The 25,663-nt window shown below is 42.9% G+C and overlaps 1 protein-coding gene across 2 annotated transcripts in view; it reads left to right on the top strand.

Moving 5' to 3' along the window:
- Window positions 1–18,638: 18,638 nt before the first annotated feature.
- The window catches only part of LOC6493074, a 41,362-nt gene continuing 34,337 nt past the window's right edge, over window positions 18,639–25,663 (top strand). Inside the window, exons 1-2 of one of the 2 annotated variants that reach the window (XM_032454068.1) lie at window positions 18,639–18,852; window positions 22,282–22,450. In XM_032454068.1, the coding sequence (XP_032309959.1) occupies window positions 22,447–22,450 (4 nt within the window). In that variant the 5' untranslated portion in view covers window positions 18,639–18,852; window positions 22,282–22,446. Of the gene's footprint in view, window positions 18,861–22,281; window positions 22,451–25,663 lie in introns of both variants that reach the window. The other variant, XM_014908714.2, reaches the window with a different exon arrangement.

Here is a 25,663-nt window from a genome sequence, read left to right as displayed (position 1 = left end):
GAGCGGGATAAGGTAAAAATGCAATATAATTTTTATACCATGAAAGATATATAAAAATAACCTGAAATAAAACTTTCTTCTTCAATCTGAATATCCATAAATCAGTATCGCCTCTATACACTGAAATAGAATTTGAGCAATTTTCACTTTTCACGTTCCGCAACTTTCTCCGTGATTTATATCACGGTTCTCCAGCGTGGGCTCCACCTCGTCTGACCCATTTTCCGATGACCCAGAAAGCGGCGCTCAGTGCATCGGGCCATGGGTTTTTGGCCAGAAGTCGGCGGCCAATTGAGCATTATTTTAGCCCTTTTCTAACTCTGGACGCCCAACTCTCTCCCCCGTTTCCGAGCATTATCAGCTGCAGTGCAGCTTCTGATTTATGGGCCAAAAGTGCGGCTGGGATGCCAGCCATTCAAATGAGTTTTGACGTGATTGTAATAAATTTTCGCCCGGCCATAACTTGGCTTGACCACTACAGGGCCTTCAAATATATATTTTCCATAACTTTTCGGATAAGGCTGCTCAGCGGCAGTGGGGAATCGGAAGGCCATGAAATTGGTAGTGGCACGTGGCTAGAATTAGAAAAAGGGACTACAATCGACTAGTCTCTTGGACCCTTTATTTGCCATGGGAACAAAAACAATTTAAATATTTTTTAATTGCCACCCAGAGAGGTTCATCTTGCCCGCATTACGTATACGCCGCATGTGTGATTTAATTAGCAAAAAAATCCTCTGTCCATTAGCCCAGATCCTGGACACAGGCTCTAGATGGCCTAAGCAAACAGGTTGATTAGCAAGTTGGACAAAAAGCAGAGACCGCAGCAAAATCCAGGATCCAGAAAACATTATAGCCATCCATGTTTGCCCTTGTAGCCGCAAATGTGACTAAAAAAGGGAAGCAGGACTCCCGGAAGTAGAGCTGGAAGCTGGATAGACCAGAGAACAGAGACAGTTGGCGCAGTAAATTGTAATTTGCATAAAAAGGTTAAAAGCATAAAATGTATCCCAATTTTCAGGGGCAGTGAGTCCCAACCCAGCCCGGCTGTTAAGTGCAACGGCAAATGACAAACTAGGAAGGATCCTGGGAGCTGAGTCAGCTGAAGCCGAATTTCACTTAAATATTTGGCACACTCTCGCCAAATCTGAGATTCCTAGGTCCCATTCCCCTGCTGGCGGTTATTCAAAAGTTAAATCACAAACTTTTGCTGGCCAGAAAACAATTCGCGCGCATTTAACCTGAACGAAACAAAAAGTTATTTTTGCCAGAGAAAGGAATGGCAACTGAATGGGGAAAGAGAAAGGTATAAAAACAGAAAGAGAGGGCTACACAGTGTGTGTGTGTGTGTGAGTAGTATCTCCTTCAAAATATTTTGCAACATTTCTATTTTGCAAAGTTTTCCTTTTGCGGTTACAGCCAGAAGTCAGAGTCAGAGTCCTGTGGCTCCCCCTGTCTCTGTTTTGTTTCTGTTTCTGTTTCTGCCACTGACGTTGCTGCCTTGTTAAATGCGTCCGCTCAACTGAAGAAACATGAAATGATGCCTGGGAGATGGCTCTAATTAGGAAGAGGGCAAGTGGAAGGCAGCTCTGTGTCGGGCCAAGACAATCCTCCTGCCCATTGCCGCTCATAAAAGTCAACGGAGCATGTCAAAAGCAATTTATGTGCACATGACTCCGGGCCGAGCACCGGCAGGCTCCTACCATTTAGTGCACAACAAATGCTCAAATGGCATAAATAAGTGGATGAATGGGAGCTGCACAGGCACACACACACACACACATAAGAAGGGGAGTAGGAGCTAGGTCCTAGCACCAATGTTTGTCACTTTGACAGTTGCAAATCCTGCCCAAATCAGACCCGAGGGGCGGCACGAACAAGACACTAACAGCTGTGGGCGCTGTCTCAATAATTAAATTGCAATTCAATGCATTGCTGGATGGCGAAACTGGCAATCGGAGGGAAAAGTGAGGAGTCCTCGCCCCCCAATCGGAAATCAGGACCACAACTCAGGCCACAGCTGTGCCGGCGGTTTGCCTGGCGAATATCTGTTAATCAGCTTGACGAGCGAATTTAATTGACACCTGACTCAAGGGAGCAGAGCAACAAACAGCAGTTTTGGGCTTCAAACAAAGCAAAGTATGCACAATAAAAAAAAAGTAACTATTAATATCTATTAATTGCAATAAAATTATTTTTTTATAATTTTTCATACAACTAATCGTTTTTATTATCATAGTATCTGACTAAAAGTTATAAATTGTTCCATAAATAATTCAGTATGTTATGTTTTTCCTATTAATAAAGATAAACCAGTACTTGATTAGTTGGTTTAAACGATAAGCATAATAAAGATCTATTCATAATGAGATAGAAAACGTTTGGGCCTCAAAAGCACCCCAGAACATCCAGCCTCAAAGCAATTTTCTCTCGTTCTCCAGGTGTAATAAGCGTAATAATCATGGCAACTACACAGAAATGCTAATGTTACCCCAAACAGAAATTAAATTTCCATTAGTTTTTACAATGCCGAGGAGGCCGACTCCTCTTCTCCATCGACGCACAACGAACACCCCCAAACACACACCCATACCTGTACCTGTATATAAGCCAAAACTGCTTACACGTGACGCACACAAACGGGGACACGGCTCTCTGGTGTTTCACAGGCAATGCAAAGCCTCCTCAAGGTCACTGCTGTCAGTCTGTATTGCCTCCACGGGTCTGAGAGTGTGTGTCAGCGCCATAACACAGATGTTTGGGCTCCGACCCCTGGGACGCCGAGCCCCCTACCTTTTCGATGGCCTGACGACGTGCGACCAACGCCTAAAAAAGACCTCGCCTCTAATCCCACTCCGAAGGATGCTCAAGAAATATGTATTTCCACCTCATAGCTTTCTCTGCGTTTTTTGGCGCTTTATGCATCGCGGAGGCTGGCAAATATTTATTTTGGTTTATCAATCATACGCACCGTGGCCGTGGCATACTGGGAACAGTTCGCCAAAGGCCTCAAACTGCGCAGAATCTGCTACTTGCAGGCCAAAAGCACGTGGTTGCTAACAGAGCTCTGTTAGCCATTTAAATACAAACACAAAAACAGAGATAGAGTGGGGCCAAGGCTAAGGATGGTCGGTAGGGATATGATACGAGCCAAACGAAAAAGTTCGATGGTGACAAGGAAATGCTTTTCGGAAACTTCCATCCAAGAGTTTGCAAATTCAATGCAGTTGCTCCTGCCCTCCTCCCAGCACCCACTATACTTGGCCATTGGCCATTACAACTATGGGCCAATGCTCTGGGCCACACACACACATGAACAGGCTTGACCATCAATGAAGTCAAGTCGAGTACAAGCTGCTCGTTCTGACCCAAAAGATGTCTGCAAGTTGTAAAGTTTCTATTGCTTCGAATCTGATGATGGCTTCGTTTGGGCCATAAAATGCCAATTGGTCGGCAGTCAGACGAAAATAAAATGATGTATCTCCGTGGCATTAGTGGAGTAGTATTGGTAATGGATGGTCTGCTTGATGGTTTAGGCCACTTGCTGTTTGTTTTCTCGTCTCGCCGATGATTGCCTTTAATTTGCCCTGTGTGTAGGCTGTGATGGTGGCCTTGACCCCCGACATCCGACAGCCGACCTGCGACCTCCGGGCACCTTTGAACTGCAAACTGGTCGTTGCCTTGGCCACTTAGAGGAGCAATATTTGCCGCATGAGCGACTGTTTGTTCACCTGTCTGGGAATGCCTTTTCTTGGCTCAGACTACTTAGCTGCATTTTATGAAGGGTCGCAAAGAAAACACAAAAACCTAAAAAGGACGAAAGAAAACACCAACCCATCTTGAGCAGATAAGAATTATAACAGAAAATTAAAGGAAAAATTAAAGTTTCTAATCTAAACTTTCTCAATAACTTTTAAATTGGCAAACATCCTTACACAGCCTTAAAATTAGTTGGAATTCCGGTGAAGAAAACACAAAGTTCCTGGCATAATGTCGCCTTCGCAAGGTAAACACATTTCGAAACTGCCTCCACGCGACTTCAAATTAAAAGTTAAATAAACGCATCCTGGCAAATGACAGTCGGAGGGAGAGAAAGGACGAACACGAGCGGCGTTTAATGAAAAGCAATTAATCGCTTTATGTTAAACACACATACACACAGAAATGGGTGGAAAGGAGGTGGTGTTCGAGTGGCAGAAAGGACACCAGAACGTCTGTTGTGCAAACAGATAAAAGCGCAAAACTGTTGACTTTGTCAAGAGATGGAAAAATAATAAAAAAATGTCTGTTGTTTGTGAGCCTGTCAGACCCAACCAGCCAGCTATCGTGCGGATTTTTCAATCAACATTTGCCCCGTCCACCGATAAGTGCCTCGAATGCAACTATTCCAGATAAATTAAACGCTTTTCACAATCAGTTCGGCGGAATGTGACAAAAGCAGTGACTTATCCCTATACAAGTGTATTTATTGCCCGCACTCTCTGTGACGTTTACGCAAAAAGTTGATGAATGCCACGAACGAAAGCCGAAAACCAAAAAGTTGGCATCAAGACCAAGACCAAAAACCGGCGTCAAAGGCAAAAGTCGCAAGGACGAAGTTTCGCAAAGCCATAAATAAAACATATAACAAGGACAACAACAACAGTTGGAACATTGCAGACAGCGCGTAATTTTAATTATTATGAACTCTGAAATGCGCCAAATTAGAGATTCATTGGTCTCGACACAAGACGGGGGGCATGGGGGCATGTGGCATGAGGCATGGGGCAGCCAATTAGGAGGTGGGGCGCAAACAGACAATGCCAAAAGTTTTACCCTCGCAGTGAACTTTTGTAACAGTTCATTTGCGTGTGCAAGTGTGTGCGAGAGTGCGAGTGTGCTTCGCATTCAAATGTTCTAAGCCGAGCTCTGCAAAGAAGGCAATAGAAATTTCAGCTTCCTGCCAAGGCCCTGAAAAGTAGGCAATGCTAATTGCAAGTCGCGACTCGCTATTGCCAGTGTGTGTTTGTGTGATTATGTGTGTGAGCAAGTGGGTAAGTGTATGTGCCGTGTTCTCAATATCAAATTCATGTAAATTTAATTACGCATGCCTGCCTCTTGTTTAGATATGCCTTCGGCTTCTTGTATTTGTGCACAGAAAAAAAAAACTAAAAGAATGCTTCAGGCGGGAATCTAATTGAAATTTTATGAAACTAAATATTAAAGAAGCTTTTATTGATAGCTGATAGCTATTTGTTTAATTTTTTAAATACCAATCTCTTTTAAGAATACTAATTTTAGTTAAATAAACTTGAATTGATCTGAAACAGATTCAATTTTGCTTTTAATTAAAATAGATAAATGATATAAGTATGCGAAATTATTTTTGTATATCTTCCACCCTCCAAATATTGCACCTTTTTTAATAGTTTCAAATATAACCCCCATATCTTTCTCTGCACAATTTAAAATGGCGCAATGTTTCCCCAATGTTTACGCATATTTGATTTCCCTCCCAGACACATGGCCCAAAGTTTCGAGTGGCCGGGGGGTACAGAATCGCAAGCACTCCCGCCTTCTAAGACGGACGCCTAATTAAATTGTTTACTTCGCCAGCAAAACTACTTAACAGATGAAGAAGGATTATGCAAAGGTGGGCGTGGCTGCCATGGAAGGCAGAGCTGCATGTTAATTTCCAACAGTGTTCCGTCATTAGCAAACTTTGAGCAGAAGCCATTGAGTTTCATCTTCCAGAGGCAGCTACAATTTAAGCTGGAGAACTAAGCTGGAATTTCTTTTGCAGAATTTCGCGAAAACAAAATCTTCCTGCGCCCGGCATTAACTTTTAATGCATCGCAAATTGCAAGCAATTAACGGCACACGGCAATTTTTGCTGTTCTGTGTAGGGTTTTGCATTTTGTTCGAAAATCGTAAAAGTAATTTGCAAAGTTTCGCCGGCTCTGGTGGATTTTTCCGAAATATAAAGGCAAACCCGTCAGTTTATGCAAACTCGCCGACAAAGTGTTGCCAGCCAACTAAACAAACTGCAGGAGTGGCACGCCCCCTGCCCTCAAAGTCACTCCTTGAAGTCATGAAAGATTTTGTTCTCCTTGTTTTTGGTTTATTTTTTTGGCTTTCTTTCAGTTCGATGGGGGGGAAGGCTTTGTTTATTGTCAGCAACGAAAAAGTTGGAACTCTACTCCACTCGACTCCGGAGAAAGTTTACCGAGGAGGAGAAATGAAATGAAATGAAATGGAATCGGGGATATGGATTCGCTGTATGGCACTTCAATATGTGTGTGAGTGTGTGGACTAACCCCATACTGTGAGCTGCCCTTTAAAGAACAAGCATAAATTGTTGCAGACGTTTTAATTTTCATCCTGCCCCCAAAATGCAATCCTCCTATATTTCTCCTCCGACTTTGTGTGTGTGCTTTCCTGCAGCCGCGAAACTTTAACGCATAAACAAAGTCCTGGCTGCTGCTCCTTTCTGGTCCTGGCAGACCAGAACTCTTCACTTGCTTTTAGCATCAAAATGAAGCGATGAAAGCCAAAACTCGTTATCGTTTAATTCAGGCGAATGGCTAGCAGGAGAACCCTGGAAACGAATCCTGCCGCGTCGAACTATTGGCAGCTGCGTTGCCTTGGCTTTTCCAGCTCTTTTCCTATTTCAGACTCGTGCTTACACTTGAAGAAATTCTTTGAGCATTAAGAACTTGGCCATAACACTATATAGACAGTTTTTCATTAACTCTTCCTTTTAACAAGAAATTCTTCCCAGTGTTCTTGCCTTTTGTTGTCTTAGTAATGCAACTGACAGCATCTACGGCTGATGGGATACTCGGAGCGTTGAAACGAATAGCAACTGCTCTTTGACGTCTGACAGACTGCTCTAAAATCTCAAGCCCCCACTATCTGCCCCCAACTCTCGACCTCGGATGCCTTTTCCAATGTTTCGTTTTTAGATGCGCTTTTGTTGCAACTTTCGAGCGTATATTTGCATAATACAGCTTGATTGATGTTTGGAATATTGGATAAGGGAAGCCGGGAGGAGGGCTCGGAGGGGCCCTTGGTAATGAAAAGCGGGCCCGGACTGAGGCTGAGTGTTGGCCAGAGCTGAGTGAACCCACATCCAGCCACCTAGAAGTGGAAACCCGACCAGCTGACGACAATGACAACAATTCACAAACTTGTAAACACATCACCAGGCGCCTTCATATTTGCACAGCTCGACGAGGAATGCTCCTGGTTCAGGACAAGAATATATATATATATCGACACCAAATGGCAGACGTAAGTAGCACAAGGCAACTGAGGCAACAACCACAACGCAGCAACATTTGTTGCCGCTGTTAAGTGCAAATAGTTTTGGGTTTTTGCCGCTGCTTTCAGCACTGCCTCCGCTGTTTTATTGTGGATTGTAGATTTCTCCGTGCCACCATTCAGCATCCAAACAAGGATCTGGCATGCGGCCAGGGCAGTCGGCAAGGGAAGGGAAGTCTAGAAGGAAAAATCCTGGCGCAGGAGGTAGCAGTTGGCAGTTGGTTGCCGTTTCTGTTTACCAACGTTTGCAAACAACGATTTCTTTTGTATTCCGTTCGCACTTGCTTACCAAAATGTACTGTGAGCTGAATTGCATAACAAATCGAACAGCAATAATAAACAATGGGCTCAGAGGCACACCATAAATGAATCCTTTATTGTGAAACTTTTCGCACCTGAACTAAAGTCAATTTCACAGAGTTTCAAAGCGTTCCTAATGGGTTTGCAAAGTTATAAGTTATATTACTAAGCTATTGCCTTATTTTCTACGTTAGTAACTCCACAATGATCTGGCTTGTATTTCTTTCCATAATTATTGCTTTGGGTAGCTGCGTCTCAATGAAACTTGGTCCAATGCGTGAGTAAAAAGCATATCTTACCAATCCATATTGAACTTAATTCCTCCTCATCGTAGTTTGCGAAGACACCAACGCTAACATCAAACAGAAGGCACTTTTGGCCAAATGTGTCGTCTCTTCTGAATGCTCCATTGCACGGCCAGTAGGAGACTGTCCCAAAAACCAAATCTGTTGTGTGAAGGAATTCCAAGGCCCCGACGCTTTCGAAGAAGAAGATTCGAAGGAACGCTAAACCAAACTAAAAATGTTTTATTTTCTTATATAATATTCTCAAAAAAAATCAAATCAACTTATTTTTCCAAAAAGCGATTGGAAAGTGGGCATATTTAGAACCTCCTTAGCCTTAACTTACAAATTCACATTATGAATTGAACAGAAGTGGAACATGTAAGTATATACCAAAAATCTATAATTATGTTTTTACTTTTTATATATTAAACAAAAAACTTTTCTTTATTAAAATATGCATCGAAATACCTTCCATGCAAAATCCTGATACTTGATGCTTGATGTCCCTTTCGGAGGCCCCACTATTTTCCTGGAAAACCCCGAGGCAGCCTCATTGACTTGGAGTCAAAGAGAGTCCTGGACGGCGCCCCTTCCTCCGCTGGGCCCTGGCGCTCCGGCAGCTTATTAAATGCAACCGAGCGAGACATCAAAAGCGCCTCCCAACCGCAGCCAAAATGAGTGCCATGGGTGGCGAGGAGGGATGCCGAAGGACAGGGGGAGAGAAGGACGAAATATACAAAGACACGCCCCCTGGTGATGTTTATTAAATAGTTGCACGACGTCGTATGTTGGCAGGCAGTGGCCGACTTTAGTGGGTGGAGTGGTGGTTGCTTCATGGCTTAGTGCATTCCTGCAATTCATGCAATATTTCAATTTCGTATTCGCCACTCTCCCGACGACAGAAAGTGTTTTGGTTCGTCCTGCATACTTCATCAGCCGCAGGAGCAAGTGCAGGAGTGGCAGGATTGGGAGGAGCAGGTGGCATGAGACAGAGTCTGGCAGCCATGGCAACCTTTGAACCGAAATTAAAACCAAACAAATGTCACAACAGCAACGCAGCAAATGTTTCCCTTTTTTCCTGCCACTTCCCTTGCTCTCCTGCCAGTCCTGCCTTTCCCGCCACCAACATCACCCATCCGCCGTGTTGACTTAATGCAGAAATTGCAAAATTCGCGTTACTGGAATTTGCATTGACTATCGTAGGCAGCTACCCGGCTACCGGCAGCTCGAAGCCAGTTAACTTATTTAAATGCAAGGGGAAGCGGGAATGTTCCTATTAAATTGTTCAGCTGACATAGGCCTTTGCAGAAAATTGTTTTCTGTTATTTTCTCTTTTTTTTTTTTGCATAAACAATTCCTGAAGCATAAATTACGGACAGCTAGCAGAAGATCCCCTTACAATCAATAGCTTCGTCTGGCACTTTTGTATCCTCAAAGTTGTGCAATAATTCAAAAAAAACTGGATAAATCAAATACGAAAGTATGCTTGAATTCCTATTTATGAGAGCACTGAATGAGAAACGTTTTCACGGTGAAGAGGAAAAATCATATAATTCACACAGAAACTGAGGTTCATATATCATATAGAATATGTTTATGGGGTGTGCCATTTTTGATAAGGGTATTTCAGGATTCTACCATGGAGGGATTATTTAAAAATGAAACAAGAATAAGAAGCTTGCGATTTTCCAACTATTTGTTATCATAAAAGTTTCTCTTAAAGATCATAGTTCCTACGAAAACCTTAATCTCTTCCCTGTTTATTTAGTCCTTAAAGACCTTAATAGGATATTAAATATTCGATTTCCCACACATTCCCCGCATTAATGTTTACTGTTTGTCTTTTGCATAATTTGGTATGCCTGCTCCTGTGTAGTCTTTGCGTTTTCCGCATTTTCTTTCCCCGTCTGCCTGCTTGGCGGAAAACACATTAACGAAACTCACTTTCGCATAATGAAATTTTTGAACACGGTGGCTGGGCTGGGCGGAAAATTTATGATGCCTTGCCACGTGAAACGCGCCGCAAAGGCCAAAAATCATTTTTCATTCGGAGGCAAACATTGAAATTGTTTGCTTGGCGGCTGTTAATTATGGTGTAGGCTATTAACTAAACAATACAGCGGCTCCTTGAGGAGCCAGGACCTTGGCTAATAGCATTTGGGTTACAGCAATTGCATGTGACACTTTTGGCGCAACAATTTCAGCCGCACATGGATGCAGTTGCGAGGCCATATTTCTAGGTCGGCAGCCTGTGAGGATGTGTCCTTTCTATGCGCCCCATTCCAATGCCCATCTGGCGCCATTTACAAGTCACATTAATCAATTTCCCTGTCGCCTGTCAGCAGCAGAACGCCTCATCCTCGGCCACATCCTCGTCCCGCCAGTCGGAGCCAGCCAGGCCAGGCCAAGCGAAACCGAAAGCTAAATGTTGCCTCATGGGCAAGGTTTCGGTTTTCATTGTATATTCGTTTAGTTTGTGCACCGAGCAAAATAAGATTGATTGTGTAATTATTTTAAAACTTTTCGCTTCAGAAGGATATAAAATATATGTGCTATCTGCTAGGCAGGGAAAAGGATAATGAATGTACAGGGAAAAAAACATTTTCTTAAACCGCATTCCTTAACCCACAGAAGATTTTCAATGGAAACAAATAACATTTAAAGTCCTTCGTAGATTCTAATCCTTGCATACAGTTTATCCTTATGTATGCAACTCTGGCCCAACTTTTTAACCTCAAAACTAACGAAGTTGAATAATCTTAATCCGAAATATTTCCGGTGCACTGTATGTGAGTTATAGGAATAACCATTCCTGCAGCCAGGATCTGGTGTGGTGCATTTTTGGTCTAGCGCCAGTTAAAACTTAATTAAAACCATAACAAAACAAATGCTGCCGAGCCAGAAATGCCAAATAAAAAAAAAAAAGAAAGTAAAATCCTATGGAAAGAGGAAAACATTTTAGTCGGAAGCCCCGGAATAAAGTTTATGGCCAGAAACTTGGCGTTGGTCCGACTAAATCTTGCCGCTGAACTTGCTACTTGCCCCAGGATGCTTGTTGGCTGTTGTTCTTGTTGTTGCATCTGTTTCGAAGCTAAAATGCAAAAATGCCAAAACAAAGAGAGATGGAAAATATGAGCAAACATTTTCATTTACACACATGGATGCAATTAAGGCGAGAATGGGTTTCGTATTATTCGACCGCCATTCCTACCCAGGACTCTCTGCCTCTCTGCTGCCGTCCTTTGGCCATGTCCCTCCACTCAACGTGTCGTTAGTTCTTTTGTGCATTTGAAATTTAATTAACACGCACACACAAAAAACCCACACACACACACACACACACATAGACACAACCAGACACACAAGATGGGAAAAGGAAGATAGCAAACAACAAGTGACAGCAAAAAATGGCAGCAACAAAAACTAATAAAAACTCATTTCGAACAGTTTGTGACGAGTCAGGGGACCGAGAGGGGCAGTTTGAGTTCGAGGACTCTGACAGGACACTCCCCACTGCTAATTCAGAGCCTCGCCTGTTGCCATTGTCCGATGTCCGTGATGGAGCTGATGGCGGAAATGGAAGAAAATGGCGAGCCAAGCAGCTTCCGTTCTCCATTTTATTTTTTTCCTTCTCGCCCCATAATGAATGTCAACTTTGCTGTAAGCTATATAGCATCAAAGCAGAACAAGGACTAGAGACGGACGAACTTGTCCCGCGCTTTAAACTCGGAAATTAATCATCTACGATTTAATGAGCAAGTCTCATAACTCTCCTCCGGCTGGGGCAAGCTTGTAAGCCAAAAACATAAAGCGTTTAGCCAATTTCCCAGGCGGAGCAGGTGCAGCATCTCAACTCGTCCGATTCAATCAGCTTGGCCATAAAGCGAAAATATGAAAATTACCTCGAATGGCAAAACTTTCGGTTTATGACCGGAGCAGAGACACATTAAGGCCATAAAAGCCGGCTTACAACTGCAGGGAATATGTCGGGAGCCCTGGGATCTCTAAGAACAATTGCGGTTGGGGAAAGGTCGTAAAGAGTTAAAGGGTTCTAATGGAATATGGCAAGGAAGTTTATGCCAAAGAGCATGACATGCTTAATTTTTAGAAGAGTTGGGGCTTTTAAATAAATCTAAATGCTGTTGCCGATGCTTGGGACTTATTCTCATCAATAATAAATGAAACGTTTGTGGTTATCCAGCCACCACAACCACCTGTGAGTATCCCCAATTGATGACCCAACAACTTCATCAGCCAAACCCGAAGTCTGGAATAAAAAGCCAACAAATCGAATCAAAATCCCCAACCATAGCTGGAAGTCGGGCCGAAATGAAGTGTGAAATTTGAGCATTTAAGTCGTTTAGAATTGAATGTGACGGGTTGGCTTGGTGTGGAGATGGTCAATACAGCAGTTGGCCAAAAAGGAAACAAGCCAAGCCATCACGCGATCCAAGAGCACCGTCCCGCACTAACTGCAGCTGTTAAAAATTAAATCGTTTTTCATTATTTATACGCTGTGATTTTCAGCAGCGGGGGGACGGCCAAAGGACGAAGGAAGCGGCGAGCATGGATCACTGGCTGGTGGTCAAAGTTTCCGTGCCGGTCATGCACAAGGTCCAGCCCAAAGGACACGGACACATCTACATATACGTAGAGTCCTGCCAGGAGTGGGTGGAGTACGAAGTTTGGCGAGTCATGTCTGTTCGCAGAGCCAAATATTTGCTGCGCTGAACGGTTTCCATTGGACTTTTATGAACGTTTTGACGATTTCGATTTTCGAAAGTCAATATTTACACATCCACCCCCCCAGGGCCACCCCTGCCTCTGCTTGGCTGCAGTTTATTGGATGTGCAGTTAACCAAAATAAATCGTATATCGGATTTAGCATGGAAACCATCCCATCCCATCCCCTGTCGGATCCCACGCTACATATCGTTGGGAATCAGTCAGTCGGATTGGACGTAAACCGCTTAGAGAAAAATACTCATACGCCGAGTGGACCTCCGCTGGAAAATATCGAGATTTATCCCGTATATTCTATTGGGTGCAATATTTTCCCCTTTTTTATGTTCTTTGCACTCGACCCCACAATGTACTCTATTGGCAGGCATTCGCTAAGCAGTTGACCCACTTCCTGGATAGTTGCACCATACCCACTCGCCACCCTGCCCCACTGCATCATCTTCAGCATAATAAGCTGCTCCCTGGCCCAGTTTATGGCACTTCTTTTTCGCTTCCAGCTTGTCATTTTCAATTTTGCTAATCGACACACTCGCCCCACATTGTTGCGAGGGCTGGGTTCTGGCTGAGTTTGGACGGGCTTGGTCGGGCCTCTCCTCCTGCAATTGTTCCAAATAGCCACGTGGCTTGGCACTCTCTCTGAACGGCAGCCAAATTCCGCACTGACCCACATAGAAAAGCCACAGCCAAAAATAATAGTGAGACAGGATGGCAGATGTTTTTTGTGGCCGGAAAATAGGGAAATGGTAATACTCTAAAATGTGGCTAAAAATAGGACAAGCCAGTATTGGTTATAGAACTTTTGAGAAGGATACGTGAATTCTATTAAAAGGTATTAAATACTTCTTTCATTAGAAAGTTTTGCATACAATATTCTGTAGGCTAAAATTTAGAGAATCCATAGATGCCTTAACTAACTTTAAGTTTACATTATTTTTCAGCTAGCTAACCAACCCTTTTTGGCCAACCTGAGGGCATTGAAAAGGCAACAAGGCAACCAGGGAGCGCTTACATAAAATGCCACAGCGCGGCCGCCGCAAGAATTAATTGAAAAGTGAAAGCCGAAAGAGGCCCAATTCAGATGAGTTGGCTGAGTTGTGTTGAGGCAAGCCGCCAAATTGAAAAGTGCTTTTCACCAGGCTGAGGCTACAGTTTCACTTTCTCCCTCACGCTTCTCCTTGTCCTCCTCGTCCCTTGGCAAGGATATAAAGAGCTGCCGGGGAAATGAACACCCGACCCGAGCCCGGACCCGGACCCGGCCCCGGACAAAAGGATAAGGATGAGCAGCTGCAGCAGAAGCATCTGCATAATTCATCCAGCCAACAAGGGGGAGCTGCCAACTGTATCTGCATCTATGTATGTATCTATGTATCTGTATCTATATGGAAAATGTAATTATATCTGGTTAGAAGGGGAATCTCTGTCCGCATTCAATTAGGAGCCACTTGCCGCTCAAATCTAGCGCAAGTCTGAGTCCTGATTTGGCCCACCCATCCCTCATGATTCGACAAGCCAATTTGTAGCCAATTGCGAGTGCAACATCAACGGCAATGGCAAAAAGCTTCTGCAACACAACAAAAAAAAATCTAGTTTTCAAACAAACTCGACAACTATGTAAGTGACTGGCCATTGGCAGCAACTTTGGCTGGCAACCTGCAACAACAACGAAAATTGTTCCACATTGCAATTGAATTATTCGTTGAGGGGGCAGTATCAAGGGGGCGAATGAAATTGCGTTGCAAAATGCGCTTACAAAACTCACATTCCTGGGGGTTTGGGGGGAGAGGCAGAGTCGGGGGCGGCCAAACATTCAACTGCAACAACCAACAACACTTCAACAGCTATTGTTAGGACATGTGCGTATGAATGGGTGCACTGCCCACAAATTTAACAATAAAATTATGCATTTTTTATGCACTTCCTGTAGTTTAATCATCAAAATTTTACAGGTTTCCATATTAGTGTTTAATTAGAGGTGAAAAGAGTTTTAATTACTTTGCCAATTAAGCCAATCCTTGCCAATAATCATCATATTCTAACATAAAGTTTGAAAATTTTTAAAAAGGGAGTTTATAGCTAGATGTGGAATTTATTAATAGAAAACCATTTTAGTAAAATCAAATATGCCTCAAATTACTTTGGGTTTTAGTTTTCAAAATGTTTGAAGAATAGTGCAATGTTTCATAATAATTAGAGATTGATATTCATTGATTTTAATGAACTAAAAATGAATTAAAAATGGAAACTGGAATTTAATATGGCTACAAATAATAATGGAATACGTTTTTCAGTAGGCCTTTGGACTAGGACTGAGTTGAAATTAACGATAGTTTATTGGTAATTATAAATAAATCATATTCAAAATTTTACGTTTTTTAGCCATTTTTTCCTGAAACATTTTCTTTAAAAAAATGTTTTCTTTTGTATGTTTAAAAATAAATGAAAAATTAAAAACCGCCTGCATTTTTCGGTGCAAAAAGTGTGTAAGGCTGTTATTGGGATTCAGTATTTCGAAGGTCGGGATAAAGGGAGCTCGGGTTCGTGAATATTTCAAAACTAACAATTGATATTGTTGTAGTTGGTGTCGCTGTATGTATGTCCTGTCGCTAGCGATGTCGCTTTTGTTGTTTGGTCCGCTGCTGTAAGGCCAGGGCCGAAACTTTTTCACAGCCCCCGACGATGGTCCTCCGAAATTGATTACCGATAACGCTGAAAAGGATAATGGACTTTTGTTGCTGCAGCTGCTGGAAAAAATGAAGGCAGAAGCAAAAACTGAAACCGAACTAAATGTGTGCGAATCGCAAAAACGGATGAACAAGAAAAAATAGGAAAAGTGGATGGAGTGTGGCGGCAAAGGGCAAAAGGATTGCCGAAACGGCAGGATAGCCAGGATAACCAGCTAACGATGGGCATATGCCGGCAGTGCTGGCAAGTGGTAAGAAAAGGCGATTATGGTCAAAAGGCAGAGGGCAACCCACACCGGCTTATCTCCGGCAGATATTGGACCGGAGTTTCCTCCTCCAGTGGCCCGCTCTTGGAAAACAAAGCGAATAATTTGCTCGGGTTATTTGTGCATAAATTAAACGGACATACATAGGTAGCAACCACACACATTCCGTAAATGGCTCATAATTATCCAGGGTCCACATTTGGTCAGTGACCAGGATCTGCTCAAGTGAACAAGATTTTCCCGGGCATTATCTGCTAACCAAACAGGGAACAAAAAACCGCTGAGAACAAAGAAAAGCGGACGCGGACGCGGACTTTTGGCAATTTATAACATTTTGCTCATTTGTTCATTGCTCATTTTGCCACACACTCTATGGCTGCAACTGTGTGTGGCAACTTCCGTTGCCATGAAAATGGCGCCAGCAAGTGCAAAAAATGTAATAAAACATGGTTAAAAAAGGAGCAAGCACAAGTGAAGTGGCATTAAGCAGGAGGACAAACCCAAATGTTGAATGCAAAGTTACTACACTGAAAATAATTTACATAAAAAGTAAAATAAGTGACACATTAAACAAATAATTTGAAGATAAAGTAATAGGGCTTAAAATAATGCACTTTCCCATCTTGCTCCTACAATCTAACAATCCTACAACCAATCCTTACAAACTAATACCAATTTTTTTCCAGTGCCTAAGCCTAAGGAAGGGTGAATGTGCAGAGTAAAAGAGCGGGTAGTGGGGGGGCTACAAAAACACAGCGTGTTTAACGAGCCATTTGCCGCTTTGGCGCTGAACTTGCTAATTGAATTAGAGCCGCTCGCTCGCTCCTCGCTCAGTGGCTCCTCGCCTGGTTCACTGGATGTGGATGTGGATGTCGGATAGAAATCGGAACGAGGATGACGACGTCGAGAAGGAGTTTGTGCCGCCGGCAGGATGTGAGACCCAACAACAACAAAGACCGGCGAGCAGCCAGGGAGGGAGTTTTGGGGGAAAATCGGGAGCAAAGCGTATTTGGTTGCTAAACGCTTTGGCATGCCGCATGCCTCAGAGGCATGCCTCACCATCCCAATCCCAGTCCCATACCCTGTCCGTCCGCCCTCGCCCAGCCACCCGGCACGCCCGCAGGATTCAATTAAGTGTAAGTGCGCCAGGGCGAACACACATTCCCGCCATAAAGCCCGGCACAAGCCCAACAACAGGCCGAGAATCTTGCAACAGTTTCGCCCTAATGAGCAGAAAATGTTCAACACCCGCCAAAAAAAAAAAAAAAGAAAATCATACTCCACGGATAAAAAGAACTTTCAAACTGCCGGGGAGATAGTTACTGAATACACGAATATCCGCCCTGCGGCGGTTATCGGTTATGATTAGCCAAAAACTGGATGGCTGTCGTAAAAGTTCGAGCTCTGCCAGCCTTCCGTATCTCCACTCGATTGGCACTCAATTTGGGGCGAGATGGCCGCCAGCTGAGTGGCAGGCGAGGCATATCAAGGATACCAGGATACTCGCTATCCTGCCAGTCAAGAGGGCTGCCGAAGTCCTATTCAGATGGAGCTTGCGTTTCAGCCAACGTTTGCCATACCCTTGAAAAGGCTAAAATTGATTTTCGAAAAAGGATTTCTGTGTTTGCATTCCAGGGGCTTTCTTTTTTGAATATTTCAGTTAAAGGGTTTTAAGATTTTTCTGAGAATTTAAATTCTATAGAATTCTATAGAAGAAAAGACTAAACCTCAGCCTGGAACAGACTGAAAGCCATTTATTTTTAAATAATCCCAGCTACTACTTAGCTTCTATTTTCAGAATATTTAATCTACCCCTCTACTTTCTCTTGTCGTTTGGGAATCCAGGCCATATCCTTAGCTAGATGGCAACACATGGCATCCCGAGTAGCACCAATCTTCCCACGCAAGGACAAACAAGGATGAGCCGCCTACTGATTCCGCATAATAACTTTGTCTCTTCGCCCATCGTTCATTGATAAAAATCACAGTCCTTCGCATCCTTTCCCTCTTCTTGTTTTGGCTTCTCTCAGCCTCGGGGGCTTGTTTGACAAGGACCTTCCCCGCTCCCTTCCCCCAACAGTTAATGGGCCACACCCCCAACTAGGAAGAGAGCATTACTTGTTGTTATTTATGGGAATTCCCTACGCATTTCAGCTCACAGGCGAAATTGCGCGCTAAAATCCATACAAATACAAACGAAATAAAAGAGCGGAAGTTGCAAACAAAATTAAATTATCCGCACAGGAAAAACTTTTAATTAGTTATTGCAAATGATTATTTGATGAGCTACTGTGCTGTGCCACTGCAGTAATTTCCACTACTAGTTCGTGATCAATGCGGGAAAATAAAAAAGTTTGCCGTGCCACATCGAAAGACGAGTAGTGGAGAAAATTTATCAAACGCATTTCCGCCCGAAGGCCGAGCGCCGAGTCCCGAAAGTGGAAAATTGAAAATTGTTCACAGGCCAAGGACGACGGGGCTATTTCATTATTAAATTCCGAAAGTCCTTAAGGGCGTGTGGGCGAATGGGCGTGAGGGCGTGAGGGGGTAGTTGACATTTGGCTTGGCTTTTTTGGCCAAAAAAAAAAAATAAATGAAAGGCCAACGAAGGAGAAATGACTGAAAACCAATCAGGGTGAAAATTGCTTTCTTGTTAGAGTTATTATTTGAGGCATTCCTAAAAGCATTTCCTCAAATTGAGTCACACTCACAATTGGCCTTGTAATTGTGGGTGCTGATGGCAGCTCAGATATATTTCAGAATCTAAAATAAGATGTATCCACAATCAATCACGCGACTGACCGTCTTCCCACGCACCTCGCCCATGGCCCACGTGGCGTATGCGTAACGTTATTTATAGATGCCAGCACGAGGATACCTCCACAGCCGAACAATGTAAACAAAGTTAAGAAAACTGAGAGACTCTGGGACGCAACAGTCTGATGGCAACACACGGAGGACTGCGCCTGCGCCGCCAACTGCAAAACTGTTACCAGTATTTTTGTGTTTCAGCCAGCATGCGAGCTGCCACGGCTGCTGCTGCCACTGCTGCTGCTGGTGATGGTTTTTAGCCTTTCGGCTCGGAAGCTCAGTTCAGTTTGGGCAGCGAGCGCAGTGCGACGTGGAAAATTGCGGGCTGCCTTTGAGGAGCGGATGATGCCACGCAAAGAAACCACGCGACCGTGGAAAGCCAGAGAAAGTGTTCACTAGAAAACAAAGAAATCTGTATTATTTCCCGCGAAAATTTTGGCCAGAAAATCGAAGAAGTGAAGAGTGAGCGGGTAATTTTTGGAAAAAATAATCTAACTAGTGGAAGGTGGTGTGATTATTACAGTGGCCTCTGGCCATTAAAGGCGATGCTTGAAAATCAATGAAAGTGAAAGTGAAAACAGCACACACACACAAACACCAGTACACAGCTGCTACACATACACACACACACACCGAATGACCGAAAAAGAGAGAAAGAGCGAGAGGTTGGGGACCAGAGAGAGTTTTATTTTTGACGTCATTAATTTGTGAGTGTTGCGTTCGTGTGCGTTCGCTGAGGTGTCAAATTTGGCAAATTAGCCTGACAAATTGCTGGCAATTAAAGCCAGGCCAGAACGAAACTAAATGAGGCTCACTGGGGCTGATTGGGGCTGCCAGGCGGAGGCCACTCTGCGAAGCACAGAAAGTGTTGCATAACCTGCAGGCGCTCCTCGCATCTGCTGGCGTGCAGTGTCCTTGAACGTTTGCATAAGCTACTCGCCGCCATCCCCCGCCATCTGGGTGTGCGATATCTGCTTGTGGTTATGTCGTTGTCGTCGCCAGTCATTCAGTCAGTCATTTCAGTCAGCAAGGATTTCACCCCCGACCCCGACCCGGACACTGACACCCCGACTGGCATTGGCACATTTCCGCACAGCTCGTCCTTTGGTGTTGTGTGTGTTTATCTTCTGCCCGCAAGCATAAACAAAAATTCATGGCACGCTACGCTAGCTTTGTGAAAAAAAGCAAGTCCCCTATATGATGTCGACGGAGAGCCACCAGCCACCATCAAGCAAACACACATTTCTAGGTCGGGTCGCATTTTAGGGTTAAAGGTTGCCAGTGTGCCACTGCCATAGCAGGTTGGATGCCATTTATTACACGCCCGTATTTCTGCACAGAGAAAACAGGATTATTCAGGGCTTCAACATATTTTTAGTATATTGCATACATAAAAGCGTTAATCCCTAACATAAATAAACAGAAATAATAAATAATTTTAGCTTTAAAATAAGTTTGTAGTTTTCAAATTGCATTTATTTTAACCATTAATTGATTGAAGATAAATTAATTAAAAATAATAGAAGCAATAACTACTAACTAAACTAATGACTTTAAATAAAATAGGTTTCTAACTATTATTCTTTAAAGTATTGAGTGAAAATATTTAATGTTAAATACAGATAACTCTATCTAGATCTATTAACAGTAGATCTATTAACAGGAAATCTCAGATATTGAATCATAAAATCCCTTCCATAAATCCCCCTCCCTAAAGCTTCTGATTTTTCCCTTAGTGTACTTATATGTGCAAGTGTTTTTGTGTAGTTTTTGCGTAATTGGGTTGGAGAACGAGTCGGACGAGTCCTTGAACCAGTGCGCCACATACAAGCCAGCTTTGCACGAACCTGCGTCACATGGCCTTAAAGCTAGTACGGGCTTTAAGGCAGGGCCTTTGGCCTTATTTTTGGGATACTTTCCGGCTTATCGGCTATTGGCCGCATTTAGGCAGCTGAGACAGGCCAATCGTTATCGTTTCGCTTGGCGTTATTTACGAGCCCGCTCTGGGACGAACCCTTTCGCTGGAGCAGGAAGCAGGAGCAGCAGCAGGACCCGGCACGGGTACAGGCCATTAACCAAATTGCCCCAAAATGCTCAAATGTTTTAAATTATTTAAATGCCACAGCCCGTAGATGAGGATGAATAGGCTGCTTGGGGATGGCTGAGGCAGGAGGAAGCGTCCTTCGAAAGGAGGTCCAAAAGAGCAAGGCCAGTTGAAAAGTTCTGTGGGGACCGCAAAAGATGGCAAACAAAGCGAAAGACCTTGGCAAATACCAACCAAAAAAAATATAAATAACCAGTGCACGAGCGGACTTTTGGCCAGGATGCCAATGCCACGCCCCCGGGCGGCTCATAAATCTTGCTTAGCAACGCTCAAGTGCTTCCAAATTCTGGCCAAAATCGGTTCGGGGCTATAATATGGCCCTGAACATTATAATATTTGCGGTTGGAAAAGGTTCGCCGACTCGAAAAGGATTTAGGACTAGGCTTACATGCGGCATTTTAATTATTTTAAATTGAAAGAAAAAAGTCCAAAGTGGGCCGGCCGAACCGGTTCACTGGAAAATGGCCAATTTGAATGAATTCCGCCACTCAGTGGCGTTAATAAAATTATTTGAGCTGCCAGTTCCATTAACAAATGGGCAGCTATTGGAGCGAGACTTTTTATTTTTTAATTAAAACGACATTTAATCTTTTTTTTCTGTAGGGTATTGAAATGGGAAGTGGGTATCTGCATTCAGGAAAAGTATCTTTTTTGTTAAAATGCCTAAAGAAGATTTTAAAAACTTTTTTTTAAAGAAAAAAATTGAAAGAAAGTTCCTGTTTGTTAGTTTCTCTTTGGAAATATTTCCTTCATTCCTTGTCAGAGAGACGAGGATAATTAAAAGTCGAGAAACTCCTATTATGCTGACTCGTCCTTTAATTGGATCCTTTAATTTTCCCTTCCACGTTGGCAAAAAAGTAGTTAATAACTAGCGGAAAATGATAATGCCTGTGGATACGGTGGATAAATAAACTGCGGGCATAAAAATTTAATCAACCGTTTTGTAATAATTTCATTGTTGGCCACACAAAGTATTCACATTTATTGTGCCCTACCGTGTACATAAATTCCCTAAGAAACGAGTCAACAATTTATTAATTGCATTCAAGTGGCACACACACAAAGCCTTTGACTGCCACAGGCGGGGGCAGCTATGCGAAAATTAATATGCAAATAGGAGAGGCTTATGCAACGCATCTTAGAACAGTTCAAGGGATCGAGTTTAATTGCTTTCGAAACATAATTAACGCTTAATACGCTTCTGATTTCACAGTCTAATCAACACATTGAATAATTTCGTATACATTTTTATTTCATATAGAGATCGAACTGGAACCTTTAAGTAATTCAATTCCAATTGAATTTCACTCAAATTTCATCCATTCGAAAGAACTTTCGGCAATCAATAATGAATTATTGAAATGCCAGACAGAAAATGCCGAATTTCCCGCATTGTGCCGAGCAAGCCATGGACATGGAATATTCGAAAATAATTTGCATAAATTATTGAGACAAAAGCCAAAATGGCGCTCAAATAAAAAGCATTCTCGGGCAAATATTTTTGGTTGAATTAAAAAGACGAATGCCATAAATAAATTAAAATTAAAACCCAAATTGTATTTCCTCTTTTGAAGCTTCGGTCAATCCGATAAATAAACAAATTAAATATGCACATTTAAATGGCAATCAGAAGCAGCGATAAATGTCCATGTCCTGGGGTTTCCAACACGAAACTACATCTAAACCAGGACCAGATGCCATTTGTCTCAGTGGGTGTGTTCATGTGTGTGCTATTTTTGTGTGTTATTTTTCCAATTGAAATTTTATCTGTTTTGTGTGTTATCCAGCATTCGAAGCGCGAAAGTAAACTTCAAATTAAACTGTGAATTATATTACTATTAAGTTCATCCAATCCCATTGTGGTGCTAGCCAATATGCGCTCCTAGGCGTATACGTGATAAAATTAAACCAAAGCCAATCATTCAAGGCAGGCAGTTGTTGCACCAAATAAAATGAGTAAGTATGATTATAATTAACTCTTAACAGGTGGACAAAAAATATATCACTCTATTTCTGATTAAATTATATTTATAAGCTGATCACATGGAAAGTGACCATGTGGCTGCCATCTTTCTTGAAATCCACCTTTTACTATCCATAAAGATTTTAATTTTTAATTTCATTTCCACTCTCCTCAGAGTTACACTGCCTATGTACATAAATAATGAAATAATTGATGAGAAACCTTTAATCAAATCTCGTTGTTCGGCAAATGGTTTGTCTATGAAAGTTAAACAAGAAACTCGTAAAAACTTGTTAGCTTGTTCAGCTTCGACCTGCAAATGACCTCTTAATTATTGTTTAATATGCTTGTTAAATAAACAATTCAAGAGCCCGCCCATTTACCACACAGACTCAATTAGAAGGCACAAATTTTTGCTAAATTTAGCAAAATACATTGTAATTCAATTTTCTTGAATGTAACACAATGAACACAACAGGACAAAGTAGGAGGCAGGACCAGACTGAATCGGCGTCGGAGTCAGAGTGGAAGAACTAAGCGCATTAAAGTTGAATACTTGACAGGCACTAGGAGCTGGAGGGAGAGGCACGAGAAGGGAAACGGAAATGGGAGCGTCGGAAAGGAAACAAAACAGAAGCTGAAAATGCTGGCAAGTGCCAACCAAAATGGAGTCCTGCCCGGATTTACTTGTCAGAGTTTTGCCAGCTTTTGTCTGCCATCCAGAGACAGCTCCCCCATCCATCCATCGATTCCTGTTTGGTACGCAATGTTTATTGCATATCAATTAAGGACCTTCTCCCAGTCTGCCAGGAGTTCGAAACTGCTCCGCCACTTGCAAGTTGCAAGTTCAACAGTCGCTTGCCACTTGGCAAATAAAAGCACATAGGGCTTTCGATTTTACAATATAACGATATTCATATTACATTTGCATATTTCCGGCTTAAATAATCACCAATTATCTGTTTTGGTGTGGTAAATATTTCAAAGGCAGAGTCTAGGATTTTATTTAGTTTGTTTTGGTTTAACAATTTTAGTTTATTTTCGGGTGGTTTGTTTATTTTCTTTGAGCTAGTTTAAGCTAGTTAAACTAATTTAAGACTGAATAAAAATTTATGAAATAGAAATATGAATAAAAATCATTCTCTGTGCATCAAAGAAAATATGAGCTCTTGACGGAGGCCGTAAAATGTGCCGCATATTTGCGCAAAACTTTACCAGGATTCAAGGATGCGTGTGGCGGGAGTGTATGGCAGTATATGTGTGTGTTTAAGTTTGTGCTGGGAATACACTTGCTTCTTCTGCTCCTGCCTGTCAAAATCAACTTGAGCGTGCCATAATTTCCACGCCGAATGAGTTCAAGTAGAGCTCTACCACAGCCTCCTCCAGGCAGCCGCTCCACTCGTCCTTCCACAGAGTCCTGCCTGCTGGCTCCTCTTATTTCTTGAATCTACCCGAGGCTGGCTCTCGCACGTGTGCGCAATTAAAAATGCAGCTTGCGGTTGTCGGGCAAACAACTGCCATCCATGCCCAGCCCGTACCGCCCATCTCTTTATCCTCTTGGCCTGGCTAAAAGCTGACAGCCAGCCAGCTAGAGAGCCAACTGACTGCTCCAGTGACACACAAAGCATAAAGAGACTTGAATATGTGGTGCACTCGTTTGGCCGTCTTTTCAGTTCAATTTGTTGGTTTTCGTTGTAATTAAATTAATGCCTGCATCGGGACCACCGACTACGTAATTTCTATTTCACTTTCTGCCACATTTCCACATTGCAACACTGCCGCTGCACTGCACCACACAGAGACTTTTGCTGTCGCCGCCGAAATGGCAGAAACCTATAGAAACGGGAAGCCAAAAGGGCCGAAACAAAGCAACACCAACTCGGGGGCTAAAATAGAGAGCCAAAGCATTCCCCATCCAAATCCCTGACCTGATTTAGTAACTTTTACCCATCCAGGCTGCTGCTTCTGCTCCTCCAGCTGCATTTTTTGTGTCCTTTCTTTTCCTTTCTTTTTTCAGAAGCAGCAGCAGCATTGGCTTTTCGCTTTCCGTTTAGTTACCTTCTGCTGTTTACTTTTTATGCCAACTTTCCATTTTTATTTCGCCCGAAAAAAACTGTCGCCCGTCTGTCTGCAATCTGAAAAGCCAACATCCCAGATGCCTCTGCCCGTGCTCCTGCCCATGCCCTGCTCCTGCCCCATCCTTCCGTTCCACTTGCAAATGGCATTAGAACATTTCATTGCTCGACAGAGCAATGGAAACGTGCCCAAGTCGGTGTCCTGACTCTGGCCGAGGACCCGGGCCAGGACCCGGAGTCATAGCTTGGGCTGCAGCCCGATTTTAGTGGCGGTTTGGGGCTGGCCTCAGGCCTGGCCTGCAAAAATGCCAAGCAGAATCTATTTTTAACAATTTTCACCATCGAAAAAGTCAGTGCGACGTCATGTGCCAACGATTAGGGTCAGCCAGCGTTTGGAGAAAGTGTACAAGGATTCTTAGAGTCAGTTCGAAAGGATAGATGAGCAATTCAATAAAGGAAATTGTTAAGATTTAAGGAATTTAAAAAATAATGGTAAAGATATTATGGGTTTATTTAATAAATTAATTTTAAACGTTCCTTCTTTTAATAAAAAAAAACTACTTTTAATTGCAATTAGTCCCAACTGAATCTAGCAAGCATGAGAACAAGAGTAAGCCATATCCTTTTTACTCTTTTTGGGAAGAAAACAAGAATACCCGACTGATTTCCTTTTAAATCTAATTCAAACAATGAAGAAACCAAGAAACTTTCATCTGAAACTTTAAATCCTAATCGAACTGCACCAAGAATGTACTGTTTCAGGGTAAACCAAACTTCACCCTCGAAAACTGGATGGCATTTTGACCAGTTTCTTGTTTTTCGCCGAGCTTGGTGTTTTGTGTGTTTTCTGCTTAGCCGAGTGCAAGATCAGCTAACTTGAATGGCCGAAAGCAGGACCCGGGATAGGGTCCTCCCGGTCCTTGCAGCTGGGGACAGTCGAGGAGATGAGAACTGAAAACAGAGCAGGAGCAGGACCAAGTGGGACAGGGCCATAAACATAAACTTGCATTATGGCCGAGCAAATAAAGCTGCAGCCAAATGACACGTACAACTGCCACAGAATCGTGGGCGTTGGAGGTAGGGGCAGTAGGAGAAAGGGTATCATAAATGCGGGGGAGCTGTGCCAAGAGG

This window comes from Drosophila ananassae, chromosome 2R, assembly GCF_017639315.1.
Source record: "Drosophila ananassae strain 14024-0371.13 chromosome 2R, ASM1763931v2, whole genome shotgun sequence".
NCBI classification, from domain to species: domain Eukaryota; kingdom Metazoa; phylum Arthropoda; class Insecta; order Diptera; family Drosophilidae; genus Drosophila; species Drosophila ananassae.
Note: the sequence above shows the minus strand (reverse complement) of the source record. Positions and strands in the feature narration are given on the sequence as shown.